At 34.0% G+C, this 16,163-nt stretch overlaps 1 protein-coding gene across 42 annotated transcripts in view; it reads right to left on the bottom strand.

The window, feature by feature from the left end:
- Ptprd (protein tyrosine phosphatase receptor type D) overlaps positions 1-16,163 on the bottom strand; it is a 2,013,525-nt gene that overhangs the window by 207,178 nt on the left and 1,790,184 nt on the right. For all 42 annotated transcript variants that reach the window (XM_070033182.1, XM_070033181.1, XM_070033197.1 and 39 more), the window contains one exon: positions 1,580-1,768. In XM_070033182.1, the coding sequence (XP_069889283.1) occupies positions 1,580-1,768 (189 nt within the window). The remainder of the gene's footprint in view (positions 1-1,579; positions 1,769-16,163) is intronic.

The following is a 16,163-nucleotide window of genomic DNA, read 5'->3' as shown; positions in this document are numbered from 1 at the left end:
AGATATTGGCTAAACTATTTAAGTATATATATAGTTATGCATATATATATACACCATCATAGGAAACACTAAGGACTGACTGGAAATAAATACTGTTGGTTGGATATCATATGCTAGTTACTATGCCATATTTGTGTGATATAACTTGTGTACTATTTTAGTTTTTTATACAGTGTTCTTACAATAATAGTTTTGTGGAGGTGTGCAAGTGCGCGCCACTATGGAGCTCTGGTGTCTACACTGACAGTTAGTAAAATGCATGCCATGCATTTTATTAAAATTAATAGTAATAATAGTAATCTGCATATGGAAATTAGTGGGGGTGAAGTGCGCTTCAGAACTAAGCACTTACCAATAGATTCTGGAGATTTAAATACGGAGAGAAGAAAGACAGCATAAAAATATTATTATATTCCTTATAATTTGGTACAATTTTTTCAGAGTTAAAGCTTTATTATATTAAATCATCTATGTTACATGTGAATAATTACTTCTTTATTTACAAAAACAGAATGCTAATCTACACAATTCTGCTGACAACAAGCAAAAAAAGGCAGTTAACAAGACGCTTTAACATCACAGGACAGGTCAAAAGCCGAGAATTCTGGGAAGACAGGCAGTTAAACAACTTAGAATTTTTATCAATATGATTACCAATGTTACCACAAACAGCTTATTAGTATATGTCCCTGAGAACTTACCTAGGGAAATGCTATAAAACTTAAGATATTTAGAAGGATCTCTATATTTAATCTATAGAGAGCAAAGGAATAGACTCGGGGAGGGGAATAGGAAGGGGAAATGGGGTAAAAAGAGAAAACAGCAACAGCTGGAATCTATACCAAAAGCAGACTTCTGTAGATCCAGTCAACAGAGGGTTCAAAACCTTGAGTGTGGGAACACACTACTGTGGCTAGTGTGTGGACAATGCTCACTCATATATAATATGCTCACTCAAATAGAAATACAGGATTGGTGACTTGAAAAGGACTTAAAAATACATCTGGTTTTCATGAGATAACATTTCTATGGTTTATGTATTAGTGAAAAGAAAGCAGATGTGCCCACTTACTAAACCTTGGTACTTTTGGATGAGTTCAAATGCAGAAAGATAGCCGAAAACACACTTTAATAAAGTTAAATCATTTGTTCTTGTTTAATAGGAACATTTGGTTTCTGAATGGATATAACCATTGGAACTCCTTGCAAGTTCTGAACGAAGTCCAATGTTGAAATAAATTTGTTTCAAAAGAAAACAGAGAAAGAAGAAAGAAAGAGGAGAAAATGGATTCATCAAATACTGCAGAAAAGCAGTAATTCAAAATATACTAAAACTACAGTCACAGCAGTGAGCAATGTGGATTGAACAGAAGCTGCAGAAGACAGAGAGAAGAAAGACCATGTCAGGTCATGACATCACACACAGACAACACATTAAATAACAGAGAAAGAGAAGAGGGAGGAAAATCAATACCTAGAACTCAAAAACAGAAATAAAATTAAAATTTTAAAAAAAAAAGTAAGAGAAAGATTAAAAAAAAATCTTTAGGAGTCAATAGAAACAGTAACAAGACCCTACCTGATCGTAACTGCTTAATACGACCATTGTTGTTGCTTGTGTCGACAGGTAAGAAATCTTTAAACCAAGTGATTTCTGGATCCGGATTACCACTGGCTGCACAAAGCATGGTGGCAGTGCGTGTACGCTCTACCACCTTTAACTGTGGGCCCATATCAATGGTAGGAAAGCCCCTAGGAATCTGGTCCTCTGAAAGACAAATAAACAATACAAAAATTATGTTCAGTCAAAGGCCCCAAATTCAATTTTCCCATAAATCTCTCATTTGACCTGATTCAGAATTTATTGAGAACCTATTATAAATAAGGCACTATGGCATTATGAGATACATTCTCAATGTCTATTATCGAGTCTCAGAATAAACTAACTCTGTAGAAGGATGGAACTTATCAGGTGGTCAAGACTGTCATGAGGTAATTCATACAATTCTCTTTTAAGAGTTCTGAGGGACAAATAAAAGTACTCGTATCTGGGCCCAGTGAGTCCCGAGAAGAAGCTTTGACTTACAATGGGCCTTTGGAAAGAAACCAAGTCACCCAAGTTCAAAATGAAGAAGGAACTTAGAAAGATGGCAATGTCCTAAGTCTAGGTATTGACATAATAATATTTTTACTGGGTGTAAAAACTTGCAATCCAACCAGGCCGACACAGGGATTGCAGTAAAGAGTGAATCAAGGGAACAGTATTGCAAGCAAGTATTCCATGATGACATGTTTTTATTATAACTTTCAAATAAAACTATATAGGCTTGCTCCTTATGTCCATTGTTTTTCCTTAACTGGTGAAAATATTTCACCAGCTAAGGATTGAAAATATTTTGAAAAATTGTCTACACTAAAAAAATGTACATGGGCTGGGAAGGTGGCTCAGTGGTAGAGTGCTTGTCTTACATGCATGAGGCTCTGGGTTTGATTCCTCACCACCACATACGCAGAAAAAGCTGGAAATGGCGCTGTGGCTCAAGTGGTAGAGTGCTCGCCTTGAGCTGAAGAGCTGAGGAACAGCGCTCAATCCCAGAGTTCAAGCTCCATGATGGACCAAAAACAAACAAACAAAAACAAAAAATAAAAAATGTACACACAAAATTATTCTGACCCTAGATTGGATCAGAACATTACCTTGCCTTTCATCATCTTATTACTTTTGTATAGGTTGAGAAAGAAGCTTAGGTAAATAATATAGGCTGACACAGGTAGCAAAATACTCCCCCTTAAAAATTCCAATTTATTGGGTTCCTGGGATTTAAAAAAAAAGTTATGATGATACACCACAGAAATGGGAGTGAAAATTTTGTAACAGGAAACTATGAAACATAGCCTGATGACATTTAACAGAGAACTTTAGACATTCTGGAGAAGCACAAGTTTTCTTACAGTAGAGGCTGAATTTATATCACTGCTTTTAAGATGCTTATCACTCCTTTGGAGACCACACTGGGAGGGAGTAAGTTGTGAAGGTGGGAGGGAAAGGATGGTAGTGGAAAAAACAAAGGAGGAGGCAACAATGCTCAATAGGAAATGTACTCATTACCTTGCTCATGTAACTGTAACCCCTCTGTACAGTATATTTACAATAAAAAAGTACAAAACAATTAACTGCTTTATAAGTAGTCATGAATATTTTAAAAATTCAGGCAGAAAACACCTGAATTTATGTCATTATTAACATTTTTTAGATGTGGAAACTGATATAAAGTAATGTGAAACATCCCCCCCCCAAGAAAAGTTAAGTAAAACTCTGATTTTGTAAAACAGATGAAAACCCTTATTCTTGATATATACGATTTCTTGCATCTATAAGCAGTAAAAACACGTTTTTAAAAATTAAAAAAAAATGTACACACATTTTTCTTGCCATTATTACCTAAACAACATAATGTTAGAACTATCTGCATAATATTCAGATTGTACTATGTTACAAATAATCTAGAGAACATTTAAAGTATAAAAGAATGTACAGTTTTATATATATATCATCTTATGTATATAAGACATTTGAGTATCTACAGATATTATTTTCTTTGTCTCTCTGTTTCTCTGTGACTCTTTCCCTTCTTTGCTTCTTCCCTCCCCTTATATCTCTCTCTGTGTATGTGCATGCCCAAAACTATCACTACTCATATATTTAGAAATAACTATGTCCGTTTTTCAAACAAACGTAAAGTTCAACTTGAATAAATTACTTGTAAGAAATTTAATTGATTATAAAATAGTCTAGTAGTGCTTTACCAACGAATAATTACAATTTCTTATTACTGACAAAAATAAATTCTGAAAAACCTATTGCACTTTTAGTAATTAAAAAATTGAAACTCACTTTGTACAGCTCCTTAAAAATAACAATTAAGAAACCTCAACCCCCCCCAAAAAAACAAAAACAAACAAGTCAAGTTTGCTGAATTTTCAACCTCAAATTTATCCCATCAACTTTTCTCTATAAACATGAAAACTTCTCTAGATAACAAAGCTTGATCAATTATAGTTTACTTAAATGCCACAAATGTGTTACTGAAGAGTAAAATTTTCAAAAAAAGACCAAAGTTTTCAGAACAACAGTCCTGGATTATAATAAGAGAAAACCGATGAACTAATAAGTCAAAATGTAGGCTTTTGGTCTCCTTTTGAGCAGGAACAAAGTTATATAATTTCTACCATCTGCCTTGAATGAGTCGAAGATGTTATCAAAACTTAAATTTAACACTTGAGCTTAGAAGATTGTTTTAGTCCCATGTAATCAGAGACTAAGACTAAACACCAAATAAAACCAAAACAAAATAAATAAATAACACAAAAATAGATTTTTGAAACAGTTCACACCAATAAGCTACATTTTATTTAAGCTGATGATGTGTCTCTGCCAGGGAGACAGCATCTCTGTGTATGCAAATGTATATCCATCCTCAGCCAAGCAGAGTACTTCAGCGGACGAGTGTCAGAGATCTTGGTAAAGAGTGGAATTTCAAGATGATGTTTCCAGTCTCCAAGGGAAAGTTCAATATTAAAAATGGAACAAGGAGTAGTATCTTGCAAATTAGGCTATGCAGATTTAAATAATCTATTCCACTTGAATTTCATCAGGCTGTGCTTTATGTCCTTAAAGCTTTTGTCAATATATTTACATATACAGTATATGTATATTGTTGTTGGAGGAAGAAAGGTGAGAAAGATAAATAGCTGCTATTTCACAGAAATGTTATCATTAAATTTCGGCATCACTGACATAAAATACTTCAAAGTATAATGATAATTTACCTCATCAATTACAGTGCTGTCCTCATACAGTTTGTTAAATAGCTCTTAGATTTTAATGTTATTTTCTACTTTTAAAGAAACCAGTAAAATTACTGATGATGATGATGATAATAATAATTGATAATAATAATAATAATAAAATCACCTTGGGATTTCTGAATGGTTTCTATATTACCCAGGGCATTCTAAACTCCCCACTGGTGTTGAACTACTAGTTACCATTACCTGCATAAACAGTGCTCTGTTATTCATTTTCCTCTACAAATTCCTCTCACAGAACAACGGAGCCAATATTCAGGGCTGATTAGTAGCAAGTGTCAAGGCTTAAGATTGTTGAACCACTTACTGAAGGCTCTTACCAAGGAAATCTAAACTTAATAACCATTTATAAGAAGTGAAGTTCTCACCTTGGGGGTAGCTGAAAAAATTGACTTGTGCCCTCCTGAAAGTAATCTAAAACAGTGTATGACCTTTCCTTTTCCTCATTGGCTCATACAGAACACTCCAGAGCCTCTTTCCCATATATGCCAATGCATAACAAGATAATCTTTCTTGCATACTAATTGGACAGAGAATGTAAAAAGCATTCCATTCTTATTTTTAATACGAGTAATTAAATTCTATCCATCCCCCTCTTTGCACAGAAGCTTTTTGAATGCACTTTCTTCATTAAATTTTCATGAGCAACATCACAATGTAAGAGATTCAAATAGCCGGAGCTGTTACAGGTTGACAGTTGTGGCTCCTTTCCAATTTGACTGTCAGGTATTTGGCAATAAAACTCAGTATTCAACATAAAATGAACTGTAGAAATAATGAATTTTCTAATTGGAATGCTTATCTCAGTGGGTATACTTTAGAAGATGTTAATTGCTTTTTTTCACCAGCCTTACATTTATTAGTGATTTATATAAAACTGCCTTGGCCATTTGATAACGTCAACTTTGACAGCTTATCAAATGAATAGTACTAGGATCTAGGGAATCTAACCAATACCCTCACTACATTAACCCAGTACACTTTCATGGGTAAAAATCAGCTAATAGAAATTAGCAAATTTGTCAATACATTCATAGTTTTCAACTTTTACATGAGGTGAAAAGAAAAACATTTTGTCCTATTCATTAATGTGCTCATTAAGCTTTAAAGTACTTCACTTACCACCGTTCCATATTAATATCTAATCATGCAGAATTAGCTACTAATTCATCCACAATTTAAATCAGACTTGACCTTCATGAAGCTATTTGGTCTGTCATTTTGAGAGGCCATTAAAGGGCACATGACTACCTATTGTGCTTAGTGAATCGGAGAGGCATACATATATTGTTTGGAATGGCAGCTATAAAGACTTGGAAATAGAGCCCATTCTTTGAATCTGTTTGTATCTTAATGAAATATGCTGATATGGAGTTTTCAGTTCCATTAAAGAAAAAGAGAAATTTACATCAGCATTTTACAGAGTTAACTTTCATTGCTCTTCAACTTGTTAACAAGTCATGACCTTCTCTGGACTTTAAAGGTATCTATGATGAAAATGTCTGTCACTACTTTGAAGAGGGTCTTGCCTTAGATATCTGAGAATGATCAAGTAATAGCTTTTGCCTAATTTGTTCAGTTCAGCTGCTTTCATTTCTCATCCATAAACAATTTTAATGATGCCTTTATATTAGCTTCAAGTCTACAAATACTGTCTCATATTTGAGAATAGCTCTAGGATGGCCCTTGTGTTTGATCCTACTAGAACTTATGCAGAATAAATACAACAATATGAGTCCTTTGACTTTATTCCTAAGTGAGTTAAGAACATTTTCACTGAAGGTCATGGCCTTAGGAAAAAGTAATCCAAGGTTATTAGATTTACCACCAATATATTTAAGAGCAAAATCATGTCATTCAATAGTATGCTTCTGCAAGTGCATCACTGAACAATTTGACAAGTGTACCTGGACATTTAGACATCATTAATAGAACAGGCCTTGCCAAGGATGGTGGTACAATAAAACAAAATCATAATTTGGAGGAATAAACAGGTTTTCCTCTTGGAGAATTTGTCCCTTAAAGTAATTCTTCTGAGTGCTGAACAATTAATAGTCGGTTTTCTTTCAAAGATCCCCAATAGGCATTACCAATAAACACCATATTATGGTCAATATATATGTAAATTAATAAAGCTCCTAAAATGTAGTAACTTTATGTGCTGTTGTTTTTTGTTTGTGTTTTTTTTTTTTGTCAGTTGTGGGTCCTGAAATCTGGGCCTAGGAATTGTCCCTGAGCTCTTCAGCTCAAGGCTAGTGCTCTATCACTTGAGCCACAGCACCACTTCTGGCTTTTTCTGCTTATGTGGTGCTGAGGAATTGAACCCAGGGCCTCATGTGTGCAAGGCAAGCGCTGTACCACTGAGCCACCTTCCCAGCCCTGTTTAATGTTCTTAAGGGTCCTCAGTGCTCAAGAAATACTCAAAATTGGATGTTGAGAATGACACCAGTATTTCTGGGCTCCCTTAGGAGACAAAACACTTCCTTATGGCGTTCATTTAAATAGCTATTATACATTTGACCTCTAAATGAGTACCAGCACATTGGGAGATAATATTTAGAATCCTATTTTATTTTGTACCATATCTTATCTTACCTTCATTTTCATTGGCTTCATACTTACTTAGCCAAGCATTCTTCCACAGGAACTATGCCCCCCTCCCCAAACTTTGCTTCTGAGATAAGGTCTCATTAACAGTGCTTGGGTTTGCCTCAAACTAGAGATAATCCCACCTCTACCTCCCAAGTAACTAGCATTACAGAAAAAGTCATTCCCTAAACTTAATTTTTTTTAAGTCTATGAAGTAATATTTGGCTTACAGGTTCACAAAATGACTGTTAATGAGTGTTTATTTTTACAAGTTTTAGATTTATTTAGTCAGCAAAGAATTTTGATCCCTTGAGATGTTCAACATGCATAAGCTTTTTGATTTCGTTAAATTTACTGTAGCTTCTTCACGGGAAATACTAGCAATTTAATTCTTGATTTCTTCTTTTTGCCTCTATTGGTACAGGTTCCTACAAATGAAAATTGGAACCACATGGCAAAATCTTGTGTGAACACAGTGAAACTCATTTAAAAAAATAAAATGTATTTTATTTGTAACGTGTCTCTAGGAAAAACATGGGTTTCTTGGCATTTAAACACACTGTTGTATGTTGAAGAGGACATTAGTAAACTTTTGCTGACAGGAGCAAAGAGTTGTATGTCACTGGCCACCTTTTAAGGTTTAGGGATATATGATATAACTATACAAAGAAGAAACTAATTTTTCTTTGAGTGGTGAAAGGACTGAGTGGGGAAATTTCTATTATCATAAGAAAAAATAAAAATGTCAGACTGATAACAGGTTTTGTTAAATTAAAGTAGTAATCTTCTATGTAACATAAAGCTAATGTATTTTTACATTTAAGAAGATAGGCAAAAATTAGAATATGTGGAAAAATGAGAAAATGTGTTGATATTAAAAGATCAAATTAAATGATTAAGTAACAACACTTATGAAACATGGTATTTGTGGGAAAGTTGCATTGTATATTGAAAAATGTGAGCCTTTGAGAAATTGATTCTTTTAAGAAAACCCATAGGATAAATAAATAGATGGCAAAAACCATTCTATAAATATTTACCGAAGACCTCTTTTTTGTCGGATTGGGCCACACAGTGACTATGAACTAATCTAGAGACTCTATGTTGTTATGATTTGATTGTATCATCACGATAATTCTACTCTGTGAGAATAATAATAGTACTTCTTAGGACTGGATGAGATAATACATTAAATGTGCCTACCACTGCCTGACACTTGTGACTTGCATCTAGTAAAATGCCAGTATATAACATACTTACTTTAAGCCAAGCTCCAGCAATAGATCTAACTAAAAAAGAGGTGTGCAACTCAAAGGTTTGGTATAACAAGGGCTGTGACAATAAGCTCCAAATAAGAAAACAGTCAACAGCAAATCCTGTAGAATAGAGATTATGTAGATATGCAAGTGTATTTAGAAAGCTGGATCCTTGTCAAGTAACCTCTTCAAAATTCATGAAGGCCCTCATTTCTCCTTTTGAAAACAAGAGCTTTTGTGTTCTTTGATTAAACAACCAGGTAAATAAAGGATTATAATCCATATTGTCAAATGATTTGTCCCAAAAATAAATTTAAAAAGTGGTTTTAAATATTTGGGATAGCAAAGCTATATTGTGAATGACTTTTGTTTGTTAGTTTTTATTATTCAGACAAAAAGAATTAAGTATAAATTCTTCAGAAAGGAGGTCACAATAAAAAGCCAATATGACTTTTTGATGATATGTCTACATGACCTAATAGATGCCACATGTTTTCTAGATCTAAATAAAACTAGATCTAAAAACTAGATCTAAAATAAAACTAGGCATAATAACATTTACAAGACTCAATGCATTTATGGACAAACAAACTGACTAAAGGAAGCTATATTTAGGGGAGGACTCCAAAGGCCTTAACTCTTTTTTTTTGTTGTTGGTCATGGGCCTTGAACTCTGGGCCTGGGTGCTGTTCCTCAGCTCTTCAGCTCAAGGCTAGTGCTCTACCACTTGAGCTACAGCACCACTTCCATCAAAGGCCTTAACTCTTATGAACAACTAAAGTACTTTTATGTCAAAACAAATACCAAGAAGTACAAATTTTGGGAGTGGGGCAGTCAAGATTTAAACAGGAACAGAAGCAGGAAGGGTTAGCAAATGTGGTCATTACATTCAATGTACATTATGTAAAAAGAGCTATGTATCTTGTGGATAGGGATAGGAGGTGGAAAATGGAGAATGATGGGGTGAACACAAAGCATTGTACTTATCACCTAACTTAGGGAAGTAATCACTGTGTGTAACTACTTAACAATAACAAAAAAAACATTTACTTAGAAAATATTGTAGATAGGAGTATCAGTACATTTCCATACAATGTTCTTTTATTATATTCATTTTGACTATTAAAATGATTTTTAAAAACATGAAGCCAAGCTGAGTATCTGTGGTTCATGCTTGTAATAATGTTTGCTCAGGAGACTGAGATCGGAGGATCACAGTTCAAAGTAAGTCTGGGCAGGAAAGTCTATGAAACTCTTATCTCCAATTAAGCACCCAAAAAGCCAATGTCATGTACCACATTTTCTTGATCCATTCACCTACTGAGGGGCATCTAGATTGGTTCCCTATCTTAGCAATGGTAAACAATGCTGCGATAAACATCATTGTGCTGGTGCTTCCATCAGAAAGAATGGCACTGCCTGATTTGTAAGGAAATGGAAGGACTTAGAAAAATTAAGTGAAGTAAGCCAGACCCAAAGAAACATAAGTTCCACTGTCTCCCTTATTTGTAACATCTAGGATAATCTTAGCAGATGAGCAGAATACCTCAATATCTATGTACATATGACAATATAAAATGATGCTAAATTAAATGAACTCCAAGAACTAGACACAAGAGGTTTTTGTTTGTTGTTGTTGTTCTCAATGTACTACGTAATTTCATTATTCTTTTGTGTATTTCCCCCTATGGTTTTTTCCCCTGTTGTCACTGCATTTGATTTTGGTACCCTGGTTATTGTATATACATTTATCTGAACTAAGGGAGGGAAGGGGAACAACAAAATGGTGAGACAAAGGACAAATTGGGAAACTATGTAAAAGCGATACTCACGAGACAAAATATTGGAAATGATCTATACAACTTGGTGGGGGGAAGGAAGGAAGGAGAAAAAATGAGGGAAGGGGTAACAAGTTAGACAAGAAATGTAATCACTACCTTACTTTTGTAACTGTAACCCCGCTATACATCATCTTGACAATAAAGTTAAAAAAAAAAAAAAAGAATACAACAACAGTAACAACAAAAATCCAAAGGGAGAGCTATGGCCTAAGAGGTAGAGTACTACCTTTGAGTAAAAAGCTCAGGGACAGAGTCCAGGTCATAAGTTCATGCCGTAAGAAGGGCAGAAAATAAAAAGTTTAAAAAAAAAAGGGTGAAACCAGTATTTTTCCACATTCAGAAAACAACTTTGAACAAAATAACTGCACAATGTCCTCACAGGCTAACATAATGGTCCCAGTAATCGTTCAGCATTAAAGAGCCAATCCACATCCATTAGAGAATGGAATTTAGCAAGAACATCATATTGGACTAATGAGCCATTTTACAAACTACAAAGTGCTATGATGACCACTTCCCTAAAATACAAATGTTTGAGCCTTTTCAAGGTTCTTTGAAGGTAGAAATATGTGTTTGCATATTTTCATTTTTAACAGACATATAAAAACTAAACAACATTGTTTACACCAAAAATTGAATTAAAATTACTTGTTTGACATCAAAAATGGAGTAAAAATAGTCTTTTATTTTTATATTTGGTGTTTTATATTTTGTGTTTTATTTTGTAACATTTTTGTCTTGCCAACTTCTGCTCTTCAAACAAATAGTGATGAGTTCTTAATTAGATTAGAAACATAATAAAATGGAATATTTAGTCATCTTTTTTATGTAAAAAGGATTGGACACTAATATACCATGGGAATTTTTAAGATCTGCAACATTTTTAAAATGTACCTCTTGATATACATCCATTGGCTACTTTGTGCATTTATCATTGGTTTTAGGAATAGATAGAATGTTTCCATGTCTGATAGCTAAGTCAAAGCCCAACAAGATAAGCACCAGAAAAATGATTCTAGTAAGAGAGAGGGGAGAGTCAAGAGGAGATGGAGAGAAGAATAAAGTGGTACAGGAGGGAAGAACATATTCAAAATTAAGAAAAGTAAGGGAGGAAGTGGGTCAAAGGGGAATGAAAATGTTGAAAGGGTGATACAGACTAAGATGCATCATATTCATAAACTGCTTTGTTACATGGCAAAAACATTCAATACATGCCATACAAATTTTAGAGAACTGAAGAAAGTGGTAGGTTGGGAAAGGTGGGTGAGAAGAATATTGAAAGGGGTGACTTGATAATGAAGTACTGCAGAAACTATTTTGTTGACTGGCAACTCCTTTGTACAACTACTTAAAGATAATATACGTTTAAAGGAGGAAAAAAAAGTGACAACTGTAATCCTAGCTACTTAGGAGGCTGAGGTCTCAGGATAACAGTTTGAATAGGACCCAGTTAGGCAAGTCCATGAGATTCTTATCTCCAATTAAGCACCAAAAATGTCAGAAGTAACATTATCACTCAAGTGGTAGAACTCTAACCTTGAACAAAAAACAAGGTCAGTGTCCAGTCCCTGAGTTCAAGCCCCAGAACCAGTACACACACATACAAAAGTTGGATGAAAATGGAACATGATACAACAAATATTGATTATGAAGTAATTTTCCTAGAGGCCAACAATTTAGCATTGTTTACACCTCTGATTATTCTGTTATTTCTATCTAGTTATCCAAAAAGAACTCTAAATGACACCATTACCAGTGGAAAGTAGACTTAACATATCCACCCTACACATTTAAGTCACACAAGTGTCTCTGTAGAAATGTAGGCCCAATATTGACTACCTGTGTTTAGGCGAGCAGACTGATCAGGGAGTCAGAAACTGGGAGGCAGAGGATTTAGTGGAAAGGCAATGAAGTTTCAAGCCTCCATCTTCTAGACAAACCATTTTACCAGGTTACAGATCAACTTTCTTTCCATAATATAGTCCATGAACGAGAAAAAAAAACTTTTATATTTTCCTTAAACAGTGTAAATAAGGCATTTATTTTCAACATTCCAGATGGCAGCAGGGTATAATTTGTACTGTTTTGACATCATGACCATAATATTCAAAATCAATCTTCCTGCAAGTGAGTTGAGCAAGGGATTGAAAACAGAAAAATAAGGCAATGTGACAAAAGCTAAGTCAACTTTTCCTAGCAAAATTGAGCCATTAGGCTATTATCAAAACAATAGGCATATGAGTAAAATTGAAAAATATCATATAGAAAAAAATGTTGCTATTTATATCAAGGATTACTTTACCTCAGAAAGAGATTATCTAAAACAGAAGACAAATATCAGTCCATCAAATATATTGCAAATGCAATACTTAATACATGTAAGATTTGTCATTCTAAAAGAAATTGTGAAAAAGATACAATGAATTTTTATTCCAAATTTCTCTTTGCAAGTTATCCTATACAGATGGAATGCTTATCTCACTATGGCAAGAAATCAATTAAAGAAGCTTTTATTTTGGAATGATTTTAGGTATCTTTTAAGGGCAGTTACTGGGTACAAGAGTCTCCAATAATTTCTCATAGAATTAGCTATGTAAGACATGGAGAACTAGATATTGATAAGCTGGTAGGAGTCTCATTAGCAGCTGCTAAATATTCAGCACAATAACCAGCTACCCACAAGCCTTCTCAAGTGAAATTCCATTTTATGAGTTATTTTCATATGTTGAGGAGTTTAGAAGGTATTTTTGGCACTGAATAAAGCAAACTTGTTTAGAAACATTGTGCATAATTATTCTACAAATTGCAAAGCAATGTAAACACAGAATACAAATCCCAATTAGATTATCAATTTTCTGAACATGGTAACAGAAAAGTCTCATTGCATTAGGTCAGTTAACCTATATGGAAATAATTAACCGAATATTTGGTTTAGCCAATGATTTCTGTCTAAGTGATTTAAAATTAGAGACATCTACTACCTATCTACATTATTGATACCTGGATATAAGATAACTAAGTAAATGCTTAGGAATTAGGGTAGAATCTGTTTCATTTTTTGAGAATATATGTGTCTCATAATTCACAATGTGTAGAAATGTATATTGAGATATTATCACTTGTATTATTATTGATTATACTATTAGTGTCATCACTTTAATTATATTAGCAATTTTTATAGAACTGAAGTCAAATTTGTTTCTTATTTTTTAATAAATTATATTTTTATTGTTATTAAATAGTTTATAAAGGAGCTATCACTCAACAAATAACTTCATAAGTAAAGTACATCTTGATTGTTTCTTCTTTACACAGAAATCATAAAAAGGTTTGTGGGAGCTCCAGTGGTTTGAGTTACCTATTTTAAAAAAAGGGGGGGAGGGTTGTTTGTTCCTGGGCTCTAGTCTTTGTTAGTTCCGTAAAATTAGAGAACTCTTAACACATTATACAACAATAAAACTTAGCAAAGCCTCCAGTCTGCACCAGTATCTTGCAGTAAATGTAAATAAAGATTAAAAAAAAAAGTTGCAGGTGGCTCACGCCTATTATCCTAGGCGTTGGGGTATGAAGATTATTGTTTGAAGACAATCTGCCACAAAAGTCTGTAAGACTCATATCTCCAATAAATTACTCAGAAAAAGCCAGAAGTGGCATTATGGCTCAAGTGGTAGAGAACTAGCCTTGAGCAAAAACAGCTCAGGGACAATGCTCAGGCCGAGTTCAAGCCCCAGCACCAGCAAAAAATAAAAAATGAAAACTCCCATTTCAGTGTATACTTTGAATTTTCTTCCTCTTTTCTACTTACTAATGAAAGCAATATCATATTTTAAAGCAATTTAAGGGGAAATTTGTTCATTAACTTTTGAAATATCAAAATGTTAACATTATTTACAGGAGGTGAGAGTTCTAGAAAATAACCCCAAAGGAAAAACAAAGAAAACGACCAAAAAAATGCCCCAAACCACCATCCAAAGTTGCATGAGTAAAATTCTATCATCTTTACTACTAGATATAATAGATATCAAATGTCCATGTAAATTCTATAAGCTTCAATTTTTCCTTCATCTATAGTTAACTCAGTGAGTTAGAAAGGAAAATACGTAAAGAATTGTGGTCTTTATGGTTTCTAAGAGTAACTATAAATAAAAGAAAGAAAAGTCATATGAGTATGAAGACATTTATATGTCTGCAGCTATATGTAAATAGAAGTGTCTATTTTCTTATCAAATTTTTACTTTGAAGTCAACATGGACCTTCACCAAGAGAAGGCAAAATGATAAGGAGATGCCCTTTAAGTGAGCTATCCTATGGAGATACATTTAAATCACAATAAGATAATCCTAGGGAGATACATTTAAATCACAAAGTGTTGGACACTGGGAGTTGTGTAATGAGTTGAGAATAAAACAGTATGTAGACCAGTTTTACAGGGTTTGGTGATAATCTGAAGGTTCATGATAAAAGAGGATTATCCAGGATGGTTTTCTGAGAATATATGAGAGATATATATAATATATTTTCATTCATGTATTGCCTGTCTGAGCAATGTCATAAATTTGAGGCACCATGAAGTAGATACCATGCCTACAGCAAGGTTAGATTCTGACCAGGATAGTTGCCTTAGGGTGGAAATACAGAACCAAACAGATGTAAGCATCTCCCAATTGCATAATGAACCCACTTTTACCTAAAGAATGGACAGGAAGCTTATAAGATATTTGTTCTCTATGTGCTTTGTCTCAAGTGGAAGATAAGTAAGTTCTATTTCTGCTTACACATGAGTTCAGAACTCCTAGAATGGAGTTGCCAGGGTTTTCCAAGGTACCAACCTAGAATGACAGGAGATATCCACACAATTGGCATCATATGTTTTTTTATTCCAATCAGTAACTCAGTTCCTGAAATCTGAAACACAGATACACATACCAGAAGATTTCCTCTGTTCCCACGAAGAAACTCATGAAATACTAGAGCTTGATAGTCAATGGCTTAATGAATAAAAAGAACTTGAATTGTACTCTTACGAAGACACAGCATTAAGAACCCCCTTATAGATAACTCATGATTGAGGCATTTCAAAATATGATGGGCAAATAAAAAAAACTGAGTTTCCATTGATAAGATACTATCCAGCCATGGAATAAACCTTTTTCTGACGTATTAAACACAACCTAGAGATGCTCCTTTTCGTTGAGTTGCCATAGACTGACATATTGTTATAAATTCAGGAAACATGCAATCTCTAATGCTTAACAAACTGACGGGGACTTGACAAGAAAAGATGTTATCTTAGTTTTTAATTCACTGACAGATAAAGCAGACATATCCCACGGCTTCTCCCACAGTACATGTGAATGGTTTGATGTCTACTGTGAGATTAATGTGCCTTCAATTGCCCCAGTGATGATGACGACGAGGCCGCTGGATAAGTAATGTGAGTGCATCCATAAGCGCAGGAAGAAATTCAGTCACTGATCCCTAAAATAACCAGTGCTATTTGAGCATTTATTGTTATAAACAGAAAATGATATGCAACACAGCTTTGTAAATTATACATGACAGATTTCCTGGGCCAATGATAACCAAATAGGCAAATTTTATATATATA

Source organism: Dipodomys merriami, unplaced genomic scaffold, assembly GCF_024711535.1.
Source record: "Dipodomys merriami isolate MVZ:Mamm:240054 unplaced genomic scaffold, mDipMer1.0.p SCAF_22, whole genome shotgun sequence".
NCBI classification, from domain to species: Eukaryota; Metazoa; Chordata; class Mammalia; order Rodentia; family Heteromyidae; genus Dipodomys; species Dipodomys merriami.
This window is presented reverse-complemented; position numbering and strand designations above follow the sequence as displayed.